The following is a 24317-nucleotide window of genomic DNA, read 5'->3' as shown; positions in this document are numbered from 1 at the left end:
TTAGAGAGAATTCCAGGTAATTAGTCCCCCTGCCGATGGAGTCGAAGGGTACTTTAGGTTTGCACTCCGTCCGTCTGTTTGTCTGTCCATCAGTCCTACAAATCAGTTTTCCACACTTTTTTCTCTGTTCTTGCAGATAATTATTTCATATTTGGTACATAGCTTTGCCATAACAAGTTACAGATGAAGTTCGAATTTGGTTTCGGTCCGTTAATTTTTCACTAAATTATGGCCCTTGGACTTAGAAAAATAGCATGGATTATCAGTATTCCACACTATAATTTTGTTGTACTTGCAGATAGTCATTTTATATTTGGTACATTGCTTTGCCATAACAATTTATAGATCAAGTTCAAATTTGGTTTTGGTCAGTTGATTTTTCAATAAGTTATTGCCCTTGGACTTAGAAAAATAGCATGAATTATCAGATTCCAGACTTAATTATTAGCTCATCTGAGCCGAATGCTCAAGTTAGATTCTCTGATCAAAACTTTCCGTTGTCCGTCGTCATGTGGTCATTGTCGTAAACTTTTCACATTTTCTTCTTCTCTTGAATCATTGGGCCAATTTCAACCAAACTTGGCAAAAAACGTCCTTGGGTGAAAGGGATTCAAGTTGTGCAAATGATGAGCCATGTCCCCTTCAAAGGGGAAATAATCACAAAAATACCAAAATATGGTGGGTTCATTTAACAATGATCCACTGGGCCAGAAGAGATTTAAGTTATTTAAAATCATGACCCTCCTCCCTCCCCGGGGGTATGTTGGGGCCACAATAGGGGATCAAAATTATACATGCGAATATATAAAGAAAATCTTTAAAAATCTTCTCAAGAACCACTGGGCCAGAAGAGTGAAGATTTAAGTAAAATTTCCTGATATAGAGTAGATTTAAATTTGTTCACATCATGGCCTTCGGGGGTAGGTGGGGTCACAAAAGGGGATCACAAGTTTTACATGCAGATATATAGGAAACTCTTCTCCAGAACCACTGGGCCAATTTCAATCAAACTTGATACAAATCAATCCTTAGGTGAAGGACGATTGAAGTTTGTTCAAATGAAGGGCCATCCCCCGCAAGGGGGAGATAATCACAAAAATGCAAAAATAGGGTGGGGTCATTTAAAAATCTTCTCAAAAACCACTGGGCCAGAGAAGCTGAAATTTACATGAAAGCTTTTTGACATAGTGGAAATTCAAGTTTTTTAAAATCATGATCCCGGAGGTATGTTGGGGCCACAATAGGGAATCAAAGTTTTACATGTGAAGATAAAGGGAAAATCTTTTAAGATCTTTTCAAGAACCACCTGCTTATAAGAGTGGAGATTTAAGTGAAAGCTTTCTGGAATAGATTAAATTCAATTTTGTTCAGAGCATGGCCCCAGAGGGTAGGGTGGGTCACATTAGGGGATCAAAGTTTTATATGCTGATTTATAAGAATATCTCCTACTCCAGAACCAGTGGGCCAATTTGAATCAAACTTAATACAAATCACTCTTAGGTAAAAGGGATTCAAGTTTATTAAAATGAAGGGCCATGCCTTCTTCAAAGGGGAGATAATCGCAAAAATAGAGTGTGGTCATTTAAAAATCTTCTCAAGAAAAATCATGACCTCTGGTGTTAGAGTGGGGCCACAATAAGGTATCAAAGTTTTACATGTGAAGGGAACCAAACTAAATGGCACAAAGCATCCTTAGATAAAAAATTGTTAATATGAAAGGCCATACCGGTCTACAAAGGCATATGATATTTAATGAATTTGTAGTCAAGTTTAATAATTAAGTTTGATATTTTTTGAATTTTTAGTTGTTACCTTTCTCATCCAAGCTGTTTGTATAATGATAGTTTTGCGCAAGTGTTTATTGCTAGGAACTGCTGCTCAGGTGAGCGATGTGCCCCATGGGCCTCTTGTTTTTTGTTGTGCTTGCAGATGTTCATTTGATAGTTGGTATATTGCTTGTCATAACATTTTACAAGTAAAGTTTGAATTTTGTGATTTTTCGCTGAGTTATGGCTCTTGGACTTCGATTGATGGATTGAATCTTGTTTAAAATAACGTCCCTCTCGAGAATTTTTCACTCATATGGAGACGTCATCAATACCGGTGAAGGGCTTCAAATTTAGGCCTATGCTCGGCACTAATGGCCACTGAGCAGTGAGGGTTCTTTAGCGTGTCACATCTACTGTGACACGGGACATCCGTTTTTAAGGTCATTTCCGAGGACCCGTGACATTCACACCTATGCCGACTGCCGAGCGTTTGGCGATGGAACTGTCACTACCTGTTTTAACGACTTGGGTCTGTCGCTGCTGGGATTCGAACTCCGACCTACCGCATGCGGGACAAACGCTATACCTCTTGACCACCACGTCGGTTCTTGAAAAATAGTGTAAATTATAAGTTTTTGTTCTTGTCTAGTGGAGTCCCATCCACACCTGAGCTTAAAGTTTACACCCAAGTCTCTTATTTCTATAGATAAGAATACTACACTCATTAAAACTTCTAGTATAGTAATACAACAATGTAGTTAAATTATTGATGATCACCTACAGTTCACAGTTATTTGACCTGGTTAAAGACCTAAACCTTATTATAAATTTGTCCTTTTTCCTGGTTTACTCTTTGTAACTGAATAGTAGTTGATTTCCAACCATTCCTATCCTGGTTCCCCAATTTTCACCTTTACCATAACCTACATAATGAACTTCAAATAATGTTGCGGTCTAATAATTTTTGCAACCGTTAGGAACTACATGTGTATATATTATCATGCAATACTCCCAGAATGCTCGTTCAAGGTCAAAGTCGTAGTATCAGTTAATAGGAAAACCGTGTAGACAGAATACAGGCCGAACTATTGGAGCTAGGATATTACAACCTAGTAGATTTAATGTACACTAATGAGGTTTATCCAACAACAATCCAACCATACTGGTGAGAAAAGTCTGATTATGCTGCATTTCTGTCAAAGAGGCAGGAAAGGTCTGCACGAGTTCACTCTCAAATCCCCTTTGTCTTAAATAAATACGACATAGGTAAGGAGTAGTTTTTGATGACATACAATTAGTTGGACAAGTAACGCCATGGTGCGGAATCAAGAGGAATCTATCATTTACTTATATTCCATATCTGAAAGTGATCTCTTCTCAGTCAAATCACGTGGGCTGAATATGTCGAAGCGCAACCCCAAGAATACATTGTCATGCAATACTCTCATAATACCTGTTTAAAATACGACCTTGACCTTTGAACATGAGAAACAATAGGCATCCTCCACTTGTCATAAGGTGTATGTGTACCACTTTTGACGGTCCTAGCCTCAAAGTTTGGTCTGTATCCTGCCTACAGGGTTTTCCTATTAACTGATATGATTTTGACCTTGAAAAACAATAGGCATCTTTCTCACATCATGGTGATTAAAAGTACGAAGTTGCAAGATCCTAGCCCAAATAGTTCGGTTTGTATTCTGCTTTCAAGGTTTTCCTTGTAACTGATACTACGACCCTGACCTTCGACCCCGGACCTTGAAAAACAATAGGTATCTTCTTTTCATCATGGTAATTAAATGTACCAAGTTGTTAGATCCTGGAGCTTACAGTTAACTTTGCATTTTACCTACAAGGTCCGGACAGACAGACGGACGACGTCACACTCTGATACGACCCGTCTTTGATGGGCGTATAAGAATGTTCAATTGTAAACGCATTGAATCACTGACCATTTTGGTCCCACCTTAATACCAAAATCCCTACACTTGGAATCATGAAATTCACAACTTTGGTAAAGAGCTACCTGCTCATTCTGAATATATATTTAGTTTCATTTTAGTATCAATAGCATTTAAGATGTTTTTAAATGTTTTCCACATAAATACTATATACCAAGTTTTGTCCCGCCATGGAGTCAGAACCTCTACCCCAGGGTTGCAATTTTGGTAGAAGTTGTCCTGTTCTACATCACTATGCATTTCGTTATGTCTTCCCTCTTCCAGGGGGAGATATATTGTTTTTGTACTTTCTGTCCGTCTGTCACAATATCTTGTTAATGATTCTCCTCCTGCATGGTATATCGGATAAACTTGAAACTTTGCACAACGCTTCATTGCCATTTGTAGATGTGCATTTTGTAGGGACAGGATGATCCAATCATTTTCCTAAAAGTTATAGTGGATCTAAGAGGGGTGGAAGATGTAAAATGGTTTGTGCACACTTCTCCTATATGGCTTATCGGATAGGGCAATTCAACTTCGATTATCATCCGGGGTCACAAAAAAATATTGGGCGGGTTAGGAGGATTTAAGTTTTTGATTTCTATTTCCCGGGAAAAATGTTAATAACAAAAGGCATCACTCAAAGTGTTAATCAAGTTAACATTCAAAGAATCCTTGGTAGAAGATATAAAACCAACATTCTGTGATTTTAATCATTCACTCATGTCACTGGGAAGGGTAGGGGTCTAATTATCATATTATATCGAACTTTTCGCCGAAATTTTCAAGGGATGCAGCTGGTAAAAAAGAAAACCAAGATGGCGGCGTGATATATCTTGTGAATATTATGTTTACAGGAAGACTATTTTTTTAATTATAGATATTTAAAACGTCGAATGCCTGTGCCTGCAGGCTATCTACGCTTTGACGCCATCATGCAACTGTTTACTTTCAAAATTCCGCTTGCAACATCACGTGACCATGCATACCTCGAAATTGGGCATTCACTATCGGAAATTGTATGATGAAATAGGAAATTAACTTGATTACCTTTTCATTTAATTGAGTTAAATTGCATATAATTTGCATATAGAGTACAACTTAATAAATTGCTTGATATACATGTAACAGACATGCTTTTTATTCCTACGGGAATATCCAAAAAATACGGCATATTTAGTTTGAAATAATACTCTGGGGGTACATATTGAAAATCACAATTTTTGATATGACACTTGCACTTACATTACCTAATGCTGTAAAATACAGTTACCTGCCTTTTATACAATTTTGTAGAATGCTACATATATCTGTCATGTGCAAGGACGTTACAACATTCCACAATAATTTGATACTTATTCACTCGGGAACAATATGGAGCGCCAAATTAACATAAACTCAAATAATTGAAGATATCTTCAATAATTTGAAGATATTATCAATTCATTTGATGCGCGCAACAATTGAATTAAAGATCTCTTCAAATAATTAATGATATCTTCAATTCTGAATTATTGCGCGCATTAATTGAATTGATGAGAGCATTAATTCTTCAGCTGATTTGATGCGCGCTTTAATTGAATTAATGATCTCTTCAAATGAATTAATGATATCAAGAATTGGATTGATGCGCGCTACAATTCAATTGAAGAGAGCAATAAATTGATATAATGCGCGCATTAAATCTATTGATGAGAGCAATAATTGAATTGATGCGCGCATTAATTCATTTGATGAGAGCAATAATTGATTTAATGCGCGCATTAATTCAATTATTGCTCTCTTCAATTGAATTAATGATACCTTTAATTCATTTGAAGAGAGCAATAATTCTTTTAGAGAGAGCAACTATATAATTAAAGATATCTTCAATTCAACATATCCACAATTCAATTAATGACATCTTTAATTGAATTGTTGCTCTCTTTAAACGAATTGATGCGCGCAGTAATTCCTTATACAAAAGCATTGTAAATGATTTAAAGATATCTTCAATTGAATTAAAGAGATCATCAAATTATTTATACCGAACTCTAAATTAATTATTGCCAGCAATATTTCTACTAAATTGATGCTCTCATCAAATGAATTGAAGAGAGCAATAATTGAATTAATGCGCGCATCAAATCTATTATTGCTCTCATTAATTGAATTAATGCGAACATCAATTGAATTGAAGAGAGCAATAATTGAATTAATTCGCGCATTAAATCAATTATTGCTCTCATTAATTCAATTGATGCGCGCATTAACTCAATTGATGAGAGCAATAATTGAATTGAAACGCGCATCAATTCATTTGATGAGAGCAATAATTGATTTAATGCGCGCATTAATTCAATTAAAGAGAGCGATAATTGTATTGATGATATCTTCAAATAATTGAAGATATCTTCAATTATTTGAGTTTATGTTAATTTGGCGCTCCATAGAACAAAATATGAAAAACATGTAGTCTTTCCATAATTAAATGATCCTTTGCATTATTCTAGCATGGACTGCCATATACATGTAGGCAGTAGGCATGAATATGAAAGTTGGATAAACTATTATGATAAAGATTTCAGACTGTCAACTTGATTTTTATCTACATAGAAATCCACAGAATGTTAGACAACCAAGGACATGCATCTAGCTCGGTAGTCTGAATTTAATCTCAGCTGATGTTTAAATACCGCGTACAAGAACATTAATTCTCAAGATGTGGCTTTTCTTGAATGAATAATTGACTGTATTCTGCATCAATCTACTTAAGATTAGACTTGTAATTCCGCTCATCAACGATGCACTCCTCTGCCTATGATATAGCCCATAAAACGAATGAAGTGCGATAGAAATGATCTAAAGCGGAGAATTGATGACGTGGCGGACTACGACAAATGACGCCCGGTGGAAATATAGCTCATACTACCTAAGACTAGGTCAGATAAAATATCAGATTAACACCAAATAGGCAGATGTATTTTCAGAATTTATGAAATAAACGATGTAAAAAAGATCCTAAAGAAAAATACATGACCAGTCTTTATAGATTATCCTGTCCTCCCTCTTCTTACTTTACGTTACAAGCGCTCCGAGTTTTAGCTAACCTGTGCCATATGCGTGAGTGAGATTTTTCTCACTATCGTTTATCAGTCGTTATCGTCGTTGTCCTCGAATGCCAACTTGGAACGAAATATCCTTTGGTCAATAGGGATTCAAGTTTGTTCAAATCAAGGGATATATTCCTCACTAAGGGAAATAAATGGGAAGGATTGAATTTTGCAGAATCCCCCCCACCACCACCAAGAACCACTTGATAAGAATGGCTGAAACGAGCAGGGCAACTGCAGAAAAACTTACATATAATGCAAATTCATATTTGTTGACTCCCGGAGTCATTGATTAAACAAATACAACTACTAATGGCATGAAAATATATTTTATTTCAGAATTATCTGAAAGACATTGGGAAAACCCATCCTCCATTACACCATTACTCTGTTTGTACCAGTAAGGTACCCATCTTGATAGTTACGCTTCAGAACTAAAACCACTTTCTTTATCACACACTTCCCGTCTTGGTGAACACGTATTAGACACTGAAAGCAAATGACTACGCTCGCTGGCATTTGATTGACAGATGTCACCCACCGTTTGTCGTTTCTCACAGGTCTGAAGTTCATATCTGTCATCAGGTGATTGTGACATATGTTTGGGAGTCACAGACTTAGAGTGACTCATAGTATATGTTTTGCAATTATTATATTCAATCATTTCCTCTTCATCCTCGTATGCAGAATCTCTGTTGCTATTCTTAAGCAAGATATATCCCTCATGGTGTGACGATAAACTTCGCCTCTTACATGGTGATCCCTCAAATCCTTTTTTTGTGAATGATAAGTCTACTAAACTGTTAGATTTATACGACTGAAATCTTTGTTCTATGGCTAAAGAATTTGTCCATATGTAATTTAAATGTGAAGACTTTCTCCATTCATTTATGTGTGAAGTTTTGTCCGTGCCTTTCGCAGTTGGTAGAACCAATACTCCTTTACTTTCGGGCATTTGAACATTAGGAGCAGACCTCCCATGCTGCTTTACCGCTAAAGGTGTCAAACTTATCGAATCGTTCTTTACTTTGCGTTTCTTAAAATGATCTGTAAAAGAACGTTTTGGCATGTCGGAAACTTGTTTGAGTAATGTAACGTCATTATCTTCTGTTGATGACGTGTCTTCATTCTCAATATTCGTTATTTGAGTCGCACAAGAATGTAATCGCTTCGGATGAGATTTGCCTTTCGAAGTTTTTGGACACTTTCCATTTTCTGTGGTATGGACTTGTAAAATCTGGTCACTTTTGTCATTTAAATGAATAACTATGGCTGTCTCGAGACCACCCCCATCATCTGAAACCTCTCGATGTCCAGATTCTCCAATGCAATTACAAAATGAATGGACATCATTGGGGTTTGGCAGATCAGATGACTTATTTTCTTTCTGATTTTTATTTTCTACAACACTGAACTTCACATCACCGACTTTACTTCTTTCGTTGTTTTCAAACAAGCCACTGTTGGTTTCTTGCACTTGACTTGGGCCCCCTCCAACACTGCCACCAGATACCGAGTTCGTAATACTGCTGCGTTTCTCTGTATGAAATGCACTGTGTAACTGAGACTGTCTCCACGAAGAACCAAATGACACCCTTCGGCTATTAAGATTTGAAAAACTGCGAGTCAAGGAAGACTCTTCAATTCTTCTACACAATTTCACACAATCTCTTTTGAACTGTTTAGTGAAAATGGCATATAGAAATGGATTTGCACAGCTGTTTAAAGGCAAAACAAAAATTGTAAGCACTTTCGCCTCATTCAGGCCAATCAGATTCTCTCCGAAGGCAGACGTAATTGAGAAGAAAATGATTGGAGCCCAGCAAAGAAAGTCTGTAAAGACGAGAATAGCCATGCGTTTGGCGATACGAAAATCTTTGGAATTCCAAGCGTTGGAGCCCATAATGGAACAGTACATCTTAATGTAGCAGATCACAATGATGATGAAAGATACGGCATTGAAGAGCATCAGGAAACACACGTATGCTGTAAAGTTATAAAAGTTTTTTTTAAAACATCGCATCAATCATACTCAATAATAAATACGATAAAGTAAACTTGTATGTGCATGTATTTAAACACGTGCGGTAAAACCTGATCAACCTCTAGAGTCAAACAGTTTCATTTTAATCTCTATTCACTATATACATGTACAGAGTTGCATTAATATTTTTCTTACTTTGGGGAACCACATTATCCTGAATTCACTATTACCGTGTTATTGATTTGATTCACTGCATTTTACTGGGTGTTTTAGTGTTACCTAAAGAGGCTCTATCTGATGTTTCGAATGGAAGGCAGATGGCAAATTTTCTGTAGTCACTGATTCCAAAGAAAGGTAGACTGGCACTGGTGATTGCGAAAGCCCACCCAAAAATCATTATTATTCCTGAAAGGGAAACGATTCTCATTTTCACCCAAATCATGCAAATATCTTCTGAAAAATATGCAATATTCTAGTACTTCATTTTTCTATGCAAAACACGGTCTGATAAAGCCATTGACATACTTGCAGCAAGAGAAAACGAATACTAGTACCTGCTTGTTTTAGCCGTATTCTTTTATTGAGCTGCATTGCATTTGAAATGGCATAATACCTCTCCACAGTGATAACAGTTAAAGTGAAGACACTAAGCATACTGGAGACTATGCCCAAGAAACCAGCAGTCAGGCAGCCACCACTTCTCTGCCACTTTATGGCGTAAAATTGAAATTCGTCTACAAAAAAACCCCTCATTCAACAATTATCTCATAAAATGTAATCCAATGCCCTGATAAAAGAAATACCATTGTGTTCATCCATGTACATGTATCATACCTAGCGTTGAGGCATCAAGAATGGCCAAAATTCCCAGATAAGCTCCCATCATAAGGTCTGCACAAGCAAGGTTACATATGAGAAATCTAGGGACATCCATGGCCATTTTAGACCTGGCTGTAATGGATACAAAGAGAACGATTCCATTTCCGAGAACAGCTAGAAGGAAAACAATCCACACGCCGCAACGGAGGGACCACCATCCAAAGAGATCATCGCAGGGAAGGAAGGGGCCTATAAAAATAAAAAGGAATTCCAGATATGTCATCAGAAGGCAGGGAGGGGCCTGTCAAAATAAGACAACAGCTATTGATTGATTGTTTGTTTGTTTCACGTCCCGTCGAAATATTTTCACTCAAACTGAGACGTCACCATTTGTAGGTGAATTTACACAAATTAAGACTTATGCTTAGCTCTTTCGGCCGTAATAGTGAGGATTCCTTAACGTGACAACGCCTGTCGCGACCTGGGACCTCTGTTTTTAATGTCATGTCTAAATTTAAAAGACCCGTAATTCTCACTCCTAAATGTAGAGTGTTTGACGAATGAGCAATCTATGTAGAGCTCACGGCGGGTGTGACCGGTCGACAGGGGATGCTTACTACTCCTAGGCACCTGATCCCACCTCTGGTATATCCAGGGATCCGTGTTTGCCCAACGCTCTGTTTTGTATTGCTTATGGGAGTTATGAAATTGATCACTGTTCGTTATCTTCGCCTTTCATGTTTACGTCTTGGGTTTCACGCGGACATGGCACGAGCATGGCTCGAACTCACGACCTTTCGGTTACGATGCGAACACTCTACCACTGAGCTACCGCGCCAGACAGGGATGACCTGTCATAATAAAAAAAAATCACATCCAAAATAGGTCATCTTAGGGTAGAAACGGGCCTGTCCAGTAACAGGGACTAAATAGGCCATCGCAAGGCAGAGAGTGGCTTATGAAAATAAGATGAATTCCAGAGGGGTCCATCAGAGGGCAGGAAGGGGTCTGTCAATGTAAAAAGGAAAGACCCGTTAAAAATAAATTCCAGAGAGGTCAACAGAGGCCTAAAGAGGTCATTAAAGGCCATGATTGGACCAGTCTAAATAAAAGAAACCAAAGAGGTCGTCATTGGGAAGAAAGCTATCAATAAAGAGGTAACAGGAATGGGACAATCAAAATAAAGGAAACAAAGACGTCATCATTACACAGGGACAATCAAAATAAAGGAAACAAAGACGCTATCATTACACAGAGACAATCAAAATAACGGAAACAAAGACGATATCATTACACAGAGACAATCAAAATAACGGAAACAAAGACGTCATCATTACACAGGGACAATCAAAATAACGGAAACAAAGACGTTATCATTACACAGGGACAATCAAAATAACGGAAACAAAGACGCTATCATTACACAGGGACCTGCCATTACCAAGGGAACTAAAGGTGTCATCGGGGGTAAGGACCAATAAACATAAAGAAACCAAGAGGTCAGTATTGAATAGTAATGTACTTGTCCTAATAAAGGTAACATACATGTAGGAGGTCACTATTGGACGGAGTCTGTAATGACAACGGAAACAGGGATGGAATGAGTTGTTAAAATAAAGGAATGTAATCATGTTCTGAAGACGAAATACTGTGAATGAGAAAGACGTAATTATTTTTATTATATAGCTAATAAATAGTCTATTATAAAATCTGCGTAAAATCTAGAGAATGTTAGCGTTCAATATCCTGAGAATTTATTGAACGCTAACTTTGTATTGCGTAAATTGTATGCGCCCGAAACATTCCGAGTATGAACGTTCAATATTGACGTTACCGTAACGATGTAAACAAGCCAAAATGGCAGACGACGGTCCTCCGAATCTGACAGAGCCGGTATTTGATATTTACTTAAGCAAAATGTTTTACTGTACATAAATTATGATGTCCCCATTTACAAAATCAGTTTGCTTCATGTATTAATGACGGGTTAAATATTGAACAGTTAAGAAATGCATGCTGTTATTGCACACCTTCACCTTAGATGCCAATATTGATGAATTCTCGTCTGTTTTGGAGTCGCAAGCTCGTGCATTTTGACAGCCAACTCGTGCCAATATTCACCAATATAAGTTCAATAACCCTATAATACTACCTTCAACTATTTACTGTATGATAGTGCTCCACCCAGCTCATGTTTATCGATAGTACATAAGAAATAGTGAGCGGGTTTATCAAATTTATTCCTGCTAATTCCTCATGAGACTTATGGTATTCGTAAGAAAAAGTAAGTCATCTAATTGATGAATTTTTCTGATACTAGTACTCTGACACGGATATACCCTGTTCCCTGTAGTAGACAACAGAGTATATCCGTGACGTGTGCTACTTCTGCATTGCTTTTGTACTGCCTTAAAGTGTGATATTTTTCCATTAATTATCCTTTCTTCCCCTTGATAAACGTGTGTGTGTTTCACGGGCGAATGCTCAAGTGTACATTTTTGATTGATCTGAAACGATCAATTTAGATAGAGATTTCGCAGGAGGAATCTTTTGGTCATGTTGAAGTTGAAGTCAATTTTATCATTAGATTAACATGTACTTTGGTTACCTTTTAAATCTTTCGAATTCATGATTTTCACCATTGGATATTTTGGAATGCTTTCTGGTGCTATCTTACCTGGTACAGGTTCACACTTGATAGGAGGCTGGACTCGTGCCATATGATCTGTTGGAATGGACTCAATCACGGGAATCTTGTCGTCTGACTCAAATGACGGAAGATGTACGTCATAGTTCGGGAAATCGATAGGAAAATCCACCAATGTTTGGTTTTCTTACAGGAATAAAATAAATGTTTGTCATGCAATTTGCATTTGCAATTTCGAAAAAACGGATACGTAATAAGAAATTAGAAGTGTCTCATAATACATGTATGTAATGCCGTGTTATCATTTATTCGATGACCACCATTTTTGTTATGGTTTGCTGTTTACGAAAATACCTTCGAACAAACTCATTATTTTCAACAAAACTACGAAATGAGGCCCACAGAAATCTATGAAACAGTTGATAAAAGACGAGTTTCGTCCTACGGTAGTTCAACAGTGTTCTTACCTAATGAGAATAAGGTGTGATGGCCCCACAAACTGTGATCCGTCTTGTTCGGATTGTGCAACCAAATGACTTCTTCATCCACTGTAACCTTGGACCCACCCTTGAAATCAAAATTACAATGTATTTTGAACTTTTACAATGCAGATATATGATTTATCGTATGAAACACGACAGAAATTGACAATGAAGCAAATTATGTTTAATGTTTCAAGTTTCCATCACTGAGTTCATGTAAACTTAGAAAACATTCTTGACAGAATAAATGTTTATCTTTTCTGTAAATTATCCTTCATTCCCGAAGCTACCATACTGAACCCCGTGATCTTATTGTTGAATAATGTAGGTTATCTATAAAATGCTTTCTGCACAGAGTTTTGGAATTTATACTATCATTCTGCCTCCTTTTCCATCCTTATTTATCCACATCATTTTCTATTCCAAAACCTCTCTGCTTTTGCCAATTCCCTCCACCCCTATCTCACTCCACCTACAGGCCTCATCCATTCTTACTCCGCCTACAGGCCCCATCCACTCTCACTCCACGCACAGGCTTCATCCACTCTCACTCTGCCTACAGGCCTCATCCACTCCCCCTACAGGCCTCATCCACTCTCCCTCCACGCACAGGCCTCATCCATTCTCACTCCACGCACAGGCCTCATCCACTCTCATTCCACCTACAGGCCTCATCTACTCTTCCTCCACCTACAGACCTCATCCACTCTCCCTTCGCCTACAGGCCTCATCCACTCTCCCACACATCTTACACCTACATCAGCTTTTCTGGCGTTGATGAAACTGCAGCAATGGTAAGCGTAGGACAGCACTAGGTTCTGGATGTAAGGAAGGTTCTCCGGGTCTATACGTTCTTGGAGATTCTTGTTGTGGAACGTCTTCAGAAACTTAAGGTGTATTAATCCGTCCGTAGGAAGCCTTGGGAAGTCGTTCTCGGCTACGTTTCTGAAACATTATCGACAGTTTTAGATAAGACAAACTTTTAATCAACCTACAGTCTCTTTGATGTAAATGTGGTTATTTTGGGTCTTTAATTTGCTATATTAATCATTAATCAAAGAAAATTGAAGAACCTTGCAACACAAAATCGAATCTTTAATCATTCATTGAAAGGCAGTTGATGACCTACGCAGAGAACGCGAGCATTTCTGGAACATTATAAAGTAAGACAATGAGCGTTCCTATTCTCTCCTGAATGAGATTTCCTATATCAAAACTTTCCTCAGATAGATCACGAGATATTTCCCAAATTCGTATTTATAAAAATCAAGTATGTTATGAAAATCTCTTTCAGTGTCGAGTCAAAAACCATCACAATTTAGTACTATAAGTTCTATTTCGCAGCTGTCTATAACTATTTTAAACTTATCCTAAATGAATACCGTCTTATTCTCTGTTCTGACGAAAAATGAGGTAATTTTAGGAAAGCTGGATGACAATATCTAAAACGCTTTAAATTTAAATTGACTTACAAATCAATGAGAGATTCAAGAGGCTTAAAGGCATAGGGCTCAATCTCCGCTATCAGGTTGAACTGTAAATCTCTGGAAAACAACAGAATATCGCATAAAAAGATATCGTTGGATGATAGAACATGTAAATACAAAATTTGCTATGCGACATTGAGCAACAAATGTGGTCAAAATAATCAACGGAACTGCAAAGGCGATCATATTGCTAAATACATTACAGTATGCACGATTTTGACAAAGGTTCGATAGAGTATACTTCAACGAAAGAGTAGTTAGTACTAAAACAATGTCTATATATAAATCTGTCATGTTCTGTATATTTGTTTCAAACATCAGTTCTATTCCTAATAAAAAATTCATTGTACGCTTAACCTAAGTTGTTTTAAAACTTTTTATTGGCCTTTTTGATAGGAAACAATGTTTTCAAATAAGATCTTCAATTTGATTAAGCAGATGTTGTATAGTAGATTACCCCACGCAGGAGACCCCCTAAAAAGTTGAGTACAGAGTAGTTCTTCCTAATGGGGAGGGGGGGGGAGGTGTTACAGGGGGGCATTGGAAATGTAGTAGAATACAGTACAAGTGTCTCTTTTAGAATGCTTTACCCCCATTTCAGTTTGGTTTGATCTTATTTGAGAGTTCAGACGAATCTGACTGAGCGTTGCTACATGGAAGTACGGATTCCGGAAAGAATCCGACACGTCACAGTCATACACATCATCGGTTACCCAAATGTGCTTCTCGTCGATTCTCGCCGGGGGCGTGTGTGGACCGTGATTTGCGACGATGCGTGATGCACCAAAACACAAATTGCGGAACCGTTCAGAGAAATGTCTTTCGGCCTTCTCAAAACGCGAGCTGAAAAAGTGTAAATTTTTGTTTGTTGAATATACACTCTAACTGTGAAAATGGCGGCCATTTTGATAAATTTATTTAACAAAATAGTGACATTTGTCTTAAAAAAAAAACAACAACAGCAATAAAGTTCTACAAACATGTTTTGATGAATCACGTCCTCTCTGATTCTTATAGGAATGATTATAGCATGGTTCTGTATTATGCATCAAATGATTACAGATGCAGACTTTTATTTTAATTTTTAATATTATTGCAGATTTTCAACATGTTTCGAAAAATCGAAGAATCGTAAAAGTAAATTCAAAAGGATAGCAAAACTGAAAATTAAGACAATGTTTGAATGATTCTAAACAAGAAAATTAAGACAATGTTTGAATGATTCGAACCAAGAAAATTAAGACAATGTTTGAATGATTGTAAGCAAGAAAATTAAGACAATGTTTGAATGATTCTAAACAAGAAAATTAAGACAATGTTTGAATGATTCTAAACAAGAAAATTAAGACAATGTTTGAATGATTCTAAACAAGAAAATTAAGACAATGTTTGAATGATTGTAAGCAAGAAAATTAAGACAATGTTTGAATGATTCTAAACAAGAAAATTAAGACAATGTTTGAATGATTGTAAGCAAGAAAATTAAGACAATGTTTGAATGATTCTAAACAAGAAAATTAAGACAATGTTTGAATGATTGTAAGCAAGAAAATTAAGACAATGTTTGAATGATTCAAAACAAGAAAATTAAGACAATGTTTGAATGATTCGAACCAAGAAAATTAAGACAATGTTTGAATGATTGTAAGCAAGAAAATTAAGACAATGTTTGAATGATTCGAACCAAGAAAATTAAGACAATGTTTGAATGATTGTAAGCAAGAAAATTAAGACAATGTTTGAATGATTCTAAACAGTACTTTTTCTTATAAATATCACAGAAATACTCAAGAATTATTGAAAGTGTTTATGGAGTTCATAAAGAATAATCAAACAATACACTTCAAACTCTTTTATTTGCATTCAATAGCTCCCCCCCCCCCCCCCATATTTCTTCGATGTCAACCACGATCCAGGCTGGTATCTTATTTACTGCCGAAACTTTGAAAGCGACAGGTGTCAATTTTCCTTCATCTAAAATATTTATTTGTAATTTCAAGCAAATTTAAAAATATTACCAAAAATAAAATCTAACTAAAATGAATTTCTTTAATTTTTTTCTGACCAAAAGAAACTTCCGACTTTTTCGCCAATCAAAAAATCATGCGATCTCCTGTTTTTGCTGTTCTATTTAGTTTTTTCACTTTACGGAACATGGTTGTAAATGTGTATATTGTAGACCTTAGATTTTGTCGTAACTTTGCACGTAAACGAACGTTACGACTTTTAGTAAAACGCGTTATAATTGTACGTTAGGCCTACGTCTACGTTTGACTTTTCGAACTTTAGTAGAAATGTGTCAAAAATCTGATCATGAACTAATGAAACGGAGAGGGGGGTCTCTTTCACAGGAATGACCTGTCATTCAAAGGGGGGAGCCTAACTGTATGGTCATATGTCCATAATGGAAATCCTTCTACATAGTAAATCATACGGAAGAAAGAGCTTTTCCGGGAGAAAGGTGGACAGTGGGAAGTGTTTTCTATATATACATTCGCCATATCATGAATGCAAATGAAATGTCATCGTTTAATTCCAAACATGACACAAGGGAAAACATTAAATGTAAATTTAGAAAAGTATCTGCAAAAAACCTTGGAACACAAATATTTCACGATCTGCAATCATAGTAATGAAACTAAAAGTGGCCCCACTTGATAACGGTTTCTAACATCGCACCCACTCAAACTTTTAATGGTTGTAGAATAAAAGATCAGCTCACAAGTACTCCAGTTTCTGTAGTCCTTTGAACGCTCTATTTCCAATAAAAGGTACATAGTTATGCGATAATGTCAAGTCTTGCAGGCGACTGGCGTTCACAAATGGACTTCCCTCCAGAGATGCTATCTTATTATTGCCAAGGTTTCTGTAAAAGAGGAAATGTTTTAATTTTATAGCTTTCCTTATGGAAAAAATAACGTGTCGAGATACGAGAGTGTGATTTATGTATACATGATTTGTGGTTGCAGCAATAAATAAGTGAAAATTGACTTACAATTGTTTCAGATTGTGACAATATTCCAGTAATGGAATCCGGGAGATCTTGTTGGAATGCAAATCTCTGAAACAGAGAATCGATTAAAAAGTTTAATTGCCTAAGGTAAAATTCGTAAATATTCGTCACAGGCCATTCGGAAGGGTACAGCGTACTCAGTAATAGGAGGGTGGGCACGATAAAGAGCATTCAGGTCTGTAGCTGACATGGATACAAAACCCACACGACTGATGTTGTCTCCATGATTACTAGCAATAAATGTAAATGAAAAAATACCTCCCTATTTCAAGAGTTTGCTTTTAAAATTGCTAGTTCAGTAAAACGTTTAATTCAATATAAACATACATGTACTTTATAAAAACATAACATTTCCACATGATTTCAATACTATGAATCCCGTAGGGATCCGGGTTAGAATAGGCCCTCTGTACCCCTAACATGTCGTAAGAGGCGATTAAATGGGGCGGACCTTAGGATGAGACCGCAAAAATCGAGTCCCCGTGTCACAGCAGGTGTGACACGATAAAGTTCCCTCCCTGCTCGAAGGCCGTAAGCGCCGAGCATAGGTTTAAATTTTGTAGCCCTTCACCGGCAATGATAACGTCTCCATATGGGTGAAAAATTCTCGAGCGGGACGTTAAACAATATACAATCAATCAATACTATAGATAGCAATGGATTCTAAATGGATTTCATTATATAAGATACATGTATATACTAACAGAGTACTTAGATTTGGTAGAGTTTGGCAGAGATCGGACGGAATCTCTGATATGCTAGCTCTATCCAGTCTGAGTAACTCTAACTTGGAGGACCCCGTGACGTTAGGAAAGTGCTCCAGGTCCCGCGCTTCCGATATCGTTCTGAAAAAGAAAATCTATTTCTGAAGTGTTTCTTATTAGCAATGCTGTAATTGTGTTTATTGGTTTGTGTATTTCGATAATGACGACCATTCTTTTTGGCTTTTACGATCTGTATCCCCTATGTAGTTGATTTATTTGCATATTGAACATATCCGGTGTTACTGGTTGTCGTAACAAATTGTTCTGTCTGATTCGAGAGCCATTTTGGCACTTATTGTCTGAACGATCGATGATATTCGTTGTAATATTACGAAGATAAATGGAAATGTTCATTCGTTCCACACTTTCTCACGACTTCCATTTAAATACTCAAGCAGACATAATATTTTTTTTCCGTTTTCTGTATCTCTGTAAACTAGCTCATGACAGTTGTTTTAAGAGGGTTGATATTTCATTGTATCATCAATAAAACCGTTTGTTCATTCATAAAGATTCTGCTGTATAAGTTTTCATAGTGTCGTCTGCTAATTATCTAATTGGTCATATGCACTCATTTAAAACAGGAGATTGTTAATAAGTAAAAGACAATATCGCAAGTTTGAGAGAGAGAGAGAGAGAGAGAGAGAGAGAGAGAGAGAGAGAGAGAGAGAGAGAGTGAGAGAGAGAGAGAGAGAGAGAGAGGGAGAGTCAATATATGATGCATGTATGCAACTGATTTGAATATAGTCTGGAGAAAAGATCGATGTCCTTTAAAACTACCTGGACTTTAAAACCAAGGGTTATGTGATGTCTTCAACATCGATTTCTGCTCAACTGCTTGCATATTTTTTGTTTTATTTATACAATTCCTTTCGATACATTAAAAATATGATACTTAGTATTGGAGACAGGTGATTGAATTGCAAGATAGTTGTGGAGACATCGAAATATTTTCACGTTGAAACATGATAAATTGAAAACTTTAAATACAGTGCTCCCTCGATATATTGCCCCCGTTATAATGCCACCGCTGCATATTGCATGAAAATCCTAAAGAACAGATTTCTCCCTATGTTAACACCCCCGTTATAATGCCAACCCCGCATAATTCCATATGCCACTGATTTTCACAAACAAATGGTCAAATCTAACAGGATTCACCCTCGATAACAATGCCAATTACCCTACACCCATCGGTAATCATACCTGTAATTCAAGAGCAGTGTCGTGAAGTGTGATAGTCTGGACAAGGTATTCAGGTGTTGAAGTTAATTACAAATAATTGGTGACTTAAGGTGGTTCACTACACCCAGAAATAGTTTCTCAAATCAGTACGAATTGGTTTAATCATAAAAGATATGATGATATATAATAAGTATATATGCCAAAAAGGCAGAAAATATGCAAAATTGGATAAAAACATGATTTTCAAAAAAATTATTTCAACACATATGAACAAAAGACTCTGGCGGATTTGAATTCGAGATCTGCGGTTCACAAGCCCAACGTTTTAACCACTGAGCTACGATGTTAGACAAACAAATCGATCGATACAAATACTTTCACAAAACATTTAAATCGCCATCTTGTGACGTAGTGTCATAAAGAATATAAGTGTAGTGAGCAACCTTAAACTCAACATTATCTAAATGTTTATACAGAATGGAGCCCAAATAAATTTGCAGAGTTGAATTTCTGTTGACTGCTCAGTAAATCGTTTGTAACGGTGAATTCGTTGTATTGCCACCTCCGCTTTATTGCCAAAATTGGCTTTGAACAAAAGTTGGCAATATATCGAGGGAGTATTTCAATGTATGGCATAGAACACATTACAGATATTTAATAGTAAGATGTGCGTTTTGTAAGTCACAATATGACATTAGTGCAAAGCATACAGTATACTCCAGATAAATTGAAATTTCAGGGACCAGCTGATTATTTTCAAAATATTCCAAGTTCAAAATAAACGATGGTGCGGAAAATTTTAAATTTTCATTTCAATTCCATTCATATATGCAGCTTATGCAAATCCGAACCAAATTGATTAGTCACATATTTATCATTTTGTAAATATGTACATAAAATGAAATGAAAATGAATTAAAGTTCAAACTGCATACATACACGAGTACATTGAGCCATGGTGATGATAGGTGTACTGTAGTACTTTGTTACATCGCATGAATTTTGAAGAGAAACTTATCTAATCACGCACATTTTCTCCCGAATAAATATTTGGTAGAATTCTAAGTAAACATCAATTGAACAATTCATACAATTCTCTCAGACACGGAAGTCCTTGAAAAGCATTGACGCCAAAGGATGAAATTGGATTGCCTCGTAGCTTAATGTCTCTCAGGTTTTTGTTCAGTGCAAAGACGTGACTTGGGATGAACTGGATTCGGTTGTTCTCCAGATTTCTGAAAGCAGAAGAACAACTATGTCGTTGTGTAACCCTAGATACTCAAAAGCAGCAATAGGTTGCTTGCATTGAACACCGAGACGATGGCGTAGAATCATCAATTACATTTTCATACAGTTTATTACACTCATTTATATCAGTCTGAAGATTGATGTTCATGATACAAATTGCAATACATTGAAAGTTTTTAATCATGTTTATATACTAGCAATACAATAGATTGTAATTAACGTACAAGTCCATGAGGTCTGGTAGTGCCACTATTCCGGCAGGGATGTGTGTCAGTCGGTTTCTCTGCAGCTCTCTGTTCAAATACGGTTAAGTAATGAGACAAACACGCAAACTCTAATACATCAACACCATTCAAAGTACATCAGATATCATACACTACTCATTTAGTTTTTACGTTGTAGAATTTACGCAGTAAAACAATATGAAAAATCAACTAAACACAGATTGTTTTCTCCCCAGCTTACGTACAAACTTGTTAAAACGTGAAGTCCTTCAAAGGCATGGTCACAAACAAGCGAAATTCTGTTGTCATGAAGAGCCCTGTTAAAAGATTAAAGCAATATTTCACTCAATAAAGACACTTTCCCCAAAGTCTTCGATGAGTTTCCCGACATACATCTGGCATTTATAGGTCTCATCCGAATTACTGACATCAACTATCTTATACACCAGTCGCTGCCTATTCTAAAGTTTGTCATTGCATTTGATACTTGTTGTTTTCTTTTTAGAAAAGGTAAATTAGTACTTTTGAAAAAAGATAGAAGAAGGATTATCTTCCACAAATGACAGTATCATTCAATTTACTTCGCAAGATTGCGTCATGGCAAGAAAGGTCGCTGCGCGTGCTCCTCTTTTTATCGGTACTGTGCAGATGCATTATTGTGCATGTTAATATGATAACGAAAGTGCAATAATCGCAGACATGTTTCTGTTGCATATACATCAATTATTCATGAAAGACGCATTTCAAAGGCAGAGATTTACTGTTTTCTTTTTTGCAACGAAGTTTGACCACATAAATTTCATTGTTCTTGTGAGAGAAACAAGCAGATACTGGATGTTTTCAGAAAGTTTAATATCGTAGTAAACATTCTTACAGTCATAATCATTGATTAGTTCGGTTCATTCGGATGACAGACCCGGGAACAAAATCAGCGATAAGATCGCTGTGGTGAAACAAACAGCGGGATTACAGAACGAGTTCGATTTTTCTGCTGATGGCAGTTCCAGACAGTACCTGATTCTAGGTCAAAGATAATTTTCTTTCCTTATTGAAAAAAAGTACTTCTAACGTAAAGCTGGATCTGCAAGCAATATGTCTAGCGAAGATGGCAATATGTATTACAGAATATCTCTGAACATTATAGAGAAAAATATCTGTTAACGATACTGTTGGCACCATACGACTTTCAGGTTTCGTTTTAGGATGGATAGATAGATAGATAGACAGATAGATAGATAGAGAGATAGATAGAGAGATAAATAGATGGATAGAAAGATAAATTAAAAAAGAGATAGAGAGATAAAAGAGAAATATCTAAAATGAATAGTAAAGCGAGATATGGTACTACTTCACTTTAAACAAAAGATTCAATGCAAGGTGAAGATAACGAACAGTGATCAATCTCATAACTCCTACAAGCAATACAAAATAGATAGTATCCCACTTATCCCATGACGTCATACACTATTATTTTGTTTTATCCCACTTATTCCATGACGCCCTACACTATTATTTTGCGTCATACAAACTGACTGCCTGTACGTACCTTTTGATGTGGATTGTAGGAAGAAACCACCCCGTCACCTTACATCTCATTCTATAAATATGTGTCAGTGCATACTATTTAAGTATCTTTTATGAACAGTGTTTTTGCAGATTTGAGGCTAGATTTCAACAATCTCAAATGACGACCGACCATAAAGTTTTGTGCACAAGTACAAGTATAAAGAATTCTACCACAAACATTGCAGAGATCAAAGAAATGCTGCTCCCATTATTCTCCAATGTTTGAATAATGAAACGCTTTCTTTGATGATGAAGGTCACAAACATCGCAGAACAAGATGTGTTTGTGAAACACAAATGCCCCCGATAATGGCCAATTCCAAAGATGGCCAAGGTCACAAGGACAAATATCTTGGTACTAGTAAAAAATCTTGTCATAAGAAATGCTCATGTGTAATATGAAAGCTCTAATGGTTACCATTTAGAAGTTGTGACAAATGTCAAATTTTTAAAAAGTAGGTCAAATGCCAATGTCAAAAGGTTTAGTACCCATGGAAAGGTCTTGTCACAAGAAATACTCATGTGAAATATCAAAGCTCTAGCACTTACTGTTCAAAAGTTAGCAAGATTAAAGTCTTCAAAAAGTAGGTCAAACTACAAGGTCAAGAGGTCAACTATTTTGGTACGTACCCACAGAAAGGTATTGTCACAAGATATACTCATGTGAAATATCAAAGCTCTAACACTCACTGTTCAACAGTTATTAGCAAGGTTAAAGTTTTTAAAAGTAGGGCAAACTCCAAGGTCAAGGTCACAGGGTACAAAATGTTGGTACCCACGGAAAGGTCATGAAGTACATAATATATAGATGTTATTGACCTGCAAGTTATTCCAACGATGGTAAAGGGAAATAGTCCTAGAACTCTAAACTCAAAAACTAAACCATTGTGTAAAATAGATAAACTTTATTTATTATACTAAATTCAAATAAAAGGTAAAAAATAAACCAGAAACATATTTTCCATCCCTTTAAAAATAATGCCGCGAGGTGGGTCACAGAGTTCGTGAAATGTGTATATTCACGTGTGGACAGACGATACTAAAACCGGATCTATCTAGATCTAACTAGATTGGAACAAAATGTGTTTTAATAGTTGCAAATGACAAGCAATGGGTTTCAGTAGAATGAATAAAATTCTTATAAAATATATATTTCTATCATGCGCAAAGTTTTATTTGATAAAGATTTTTTTTTTTACAAAAACCTATGACATCACATGAGGATCGATCTATCTTAAACAGGATACACTTAGTTGATATAACAATATATCGATTCTGAAGTGATCCACATATGGGTTTAAAATGTAATACTTATTAAGACCATATCGTTTTGACGTCGTCGACCTGATTAGACATTGTGTATTTATTGCCTTATAACAGCTGTTGGGTGTATATCCATTTTATGGCTCTTCCGCGATCCTATCTCCTGTTTTTACACATTCGTGATTTACTAAAAACAATAACATCAATAACTGATAATTTCACTTCATTATCATGAAAATTAATCAATGTGCACGTACGTCGTTACACACAAATTTATGAACGACTGAAGGGTATTTGACATTCATACAAAAATCATTCGTCTGCATTCCGAAATCGATACTCGTGCAAATAAAGATGGCGATGCAAAGAACCAATTCCATATATATTCAGAGCTAATCAGATAAATACATTGATATAACCCGTCAACATCAAACTAATACATGTATCTATCAAAATAGAAGACTCTACCATATTTACTTTTTGTAAGCAGAAACATATACATGTATTCCGTTTCGGAAGCTGTTATGACGTCATGAAATGATCTAATTCGTAGCTGTATCGAGAAACCGAGCAACAGTAACCTGTTGTAGAATAGAAATAAAGTTCTTATTTTCGTGAATGACGCAGGAAAACCTCAGTTTCAAAATGTTTGATATTTAACAGTCACGGCTTTTATATTCAAAAACAATTCATGGTCATAAAAACATTTCTCGACCATGAAGGTTGTCCTGCAATTTAACATCCACGAAAAAGCGTACTTTATTTCTAAAATAACCGAACGTAGAAGGCACTTTATCTTCACTGTAGGCCAAGGAAGGATTAGCATTGCGGCAGTG

The 24317-nt window shown here is 36.3% G+C and overlaps 1 protein-coding gene across 1 annotated transcript in view; it reads right to left on the bottom strand.

The window, feature by feature from the left end:
- Nucleotides 1-7114: 7114 nt before the first annotated feature.
- Nucleotides 7115-24317, bottom strand: part of LOC125683526 (leucine-rich repeat-containing G-protein coupled receptor 5-like) — a 46638-nt gene continuing 29435 nt past the window's right edge. The window contains exons 7-20 of the mRNA XM_048924774.2: nucleotides 20899-20970; nucleotides 20654-20722; nucleotides 20273-20416; nucleotides 17938-18078; nucleotides 17216-17281; nucleotides 16943-17086; nucleotides 14206-14277; nucleotides 13492-13678; nucleotides 12719-12818; nucleotides 12282-12437; nucleotides 9620-9853; nucleotides 9340-9519; nucleotides 9065-9190; nucleotides 7115-8787 (exon numbers count right to left, since the gene is read on the bottom strand). Coding sequence (XP_048780731.2) covers nucleotides 7223-8787; nucleotides 9065-9190; nucleotides 9340-9519; nucleotides 9620-9853; nucleotides 12282-12437; nucleotides 12719-12818; nucleotides 13492-13678; nucleotides 14206-14277; nucleotides 16943-17086; nucleotides 17216-17281; nucleotides 17938-18078; nucleotides 20273-20416; nucleotides 20654-20722; nucleotides 20899-20970 — 3256 coding nt within the window. The 3' untranslated portion in view covers nucleotides 7115-7222. The remainder of the gene's footprint in view (nucleotides 8788-9064; nucleotides 9191-9339; nucleotides 9520-9619; nucleotides 9854-12281; nucleotides 12438-12718; nucleotides 12819-13491; nucleotides 13679-14205; nucleotides 14278-16942; nucleotides 17087-17215; nucleotides 17282-17937; nucleotides 18079-20272; nucleotides 20417-20653; nucleotides 20723-20898; nucleotides 20971-24317) is intronic.

Source organism: Ostrea edulis, chromosome 6, assembly GCF_947568905.1.
Source record: "Ostrea edulis chromosome 6, xbOstEdul1.1, whole genome shotgun sequence".
NCBI lineage: Eukaryota > Metazoa > Mollusca > Bivalvia > Ostreida > Ostreidae > Ostrea > Ostrea edulis.
Note: the sequence above shows the minus strand (reverse complement) of the source record. Positions and strands in the feature narration are given on the sequence as shown.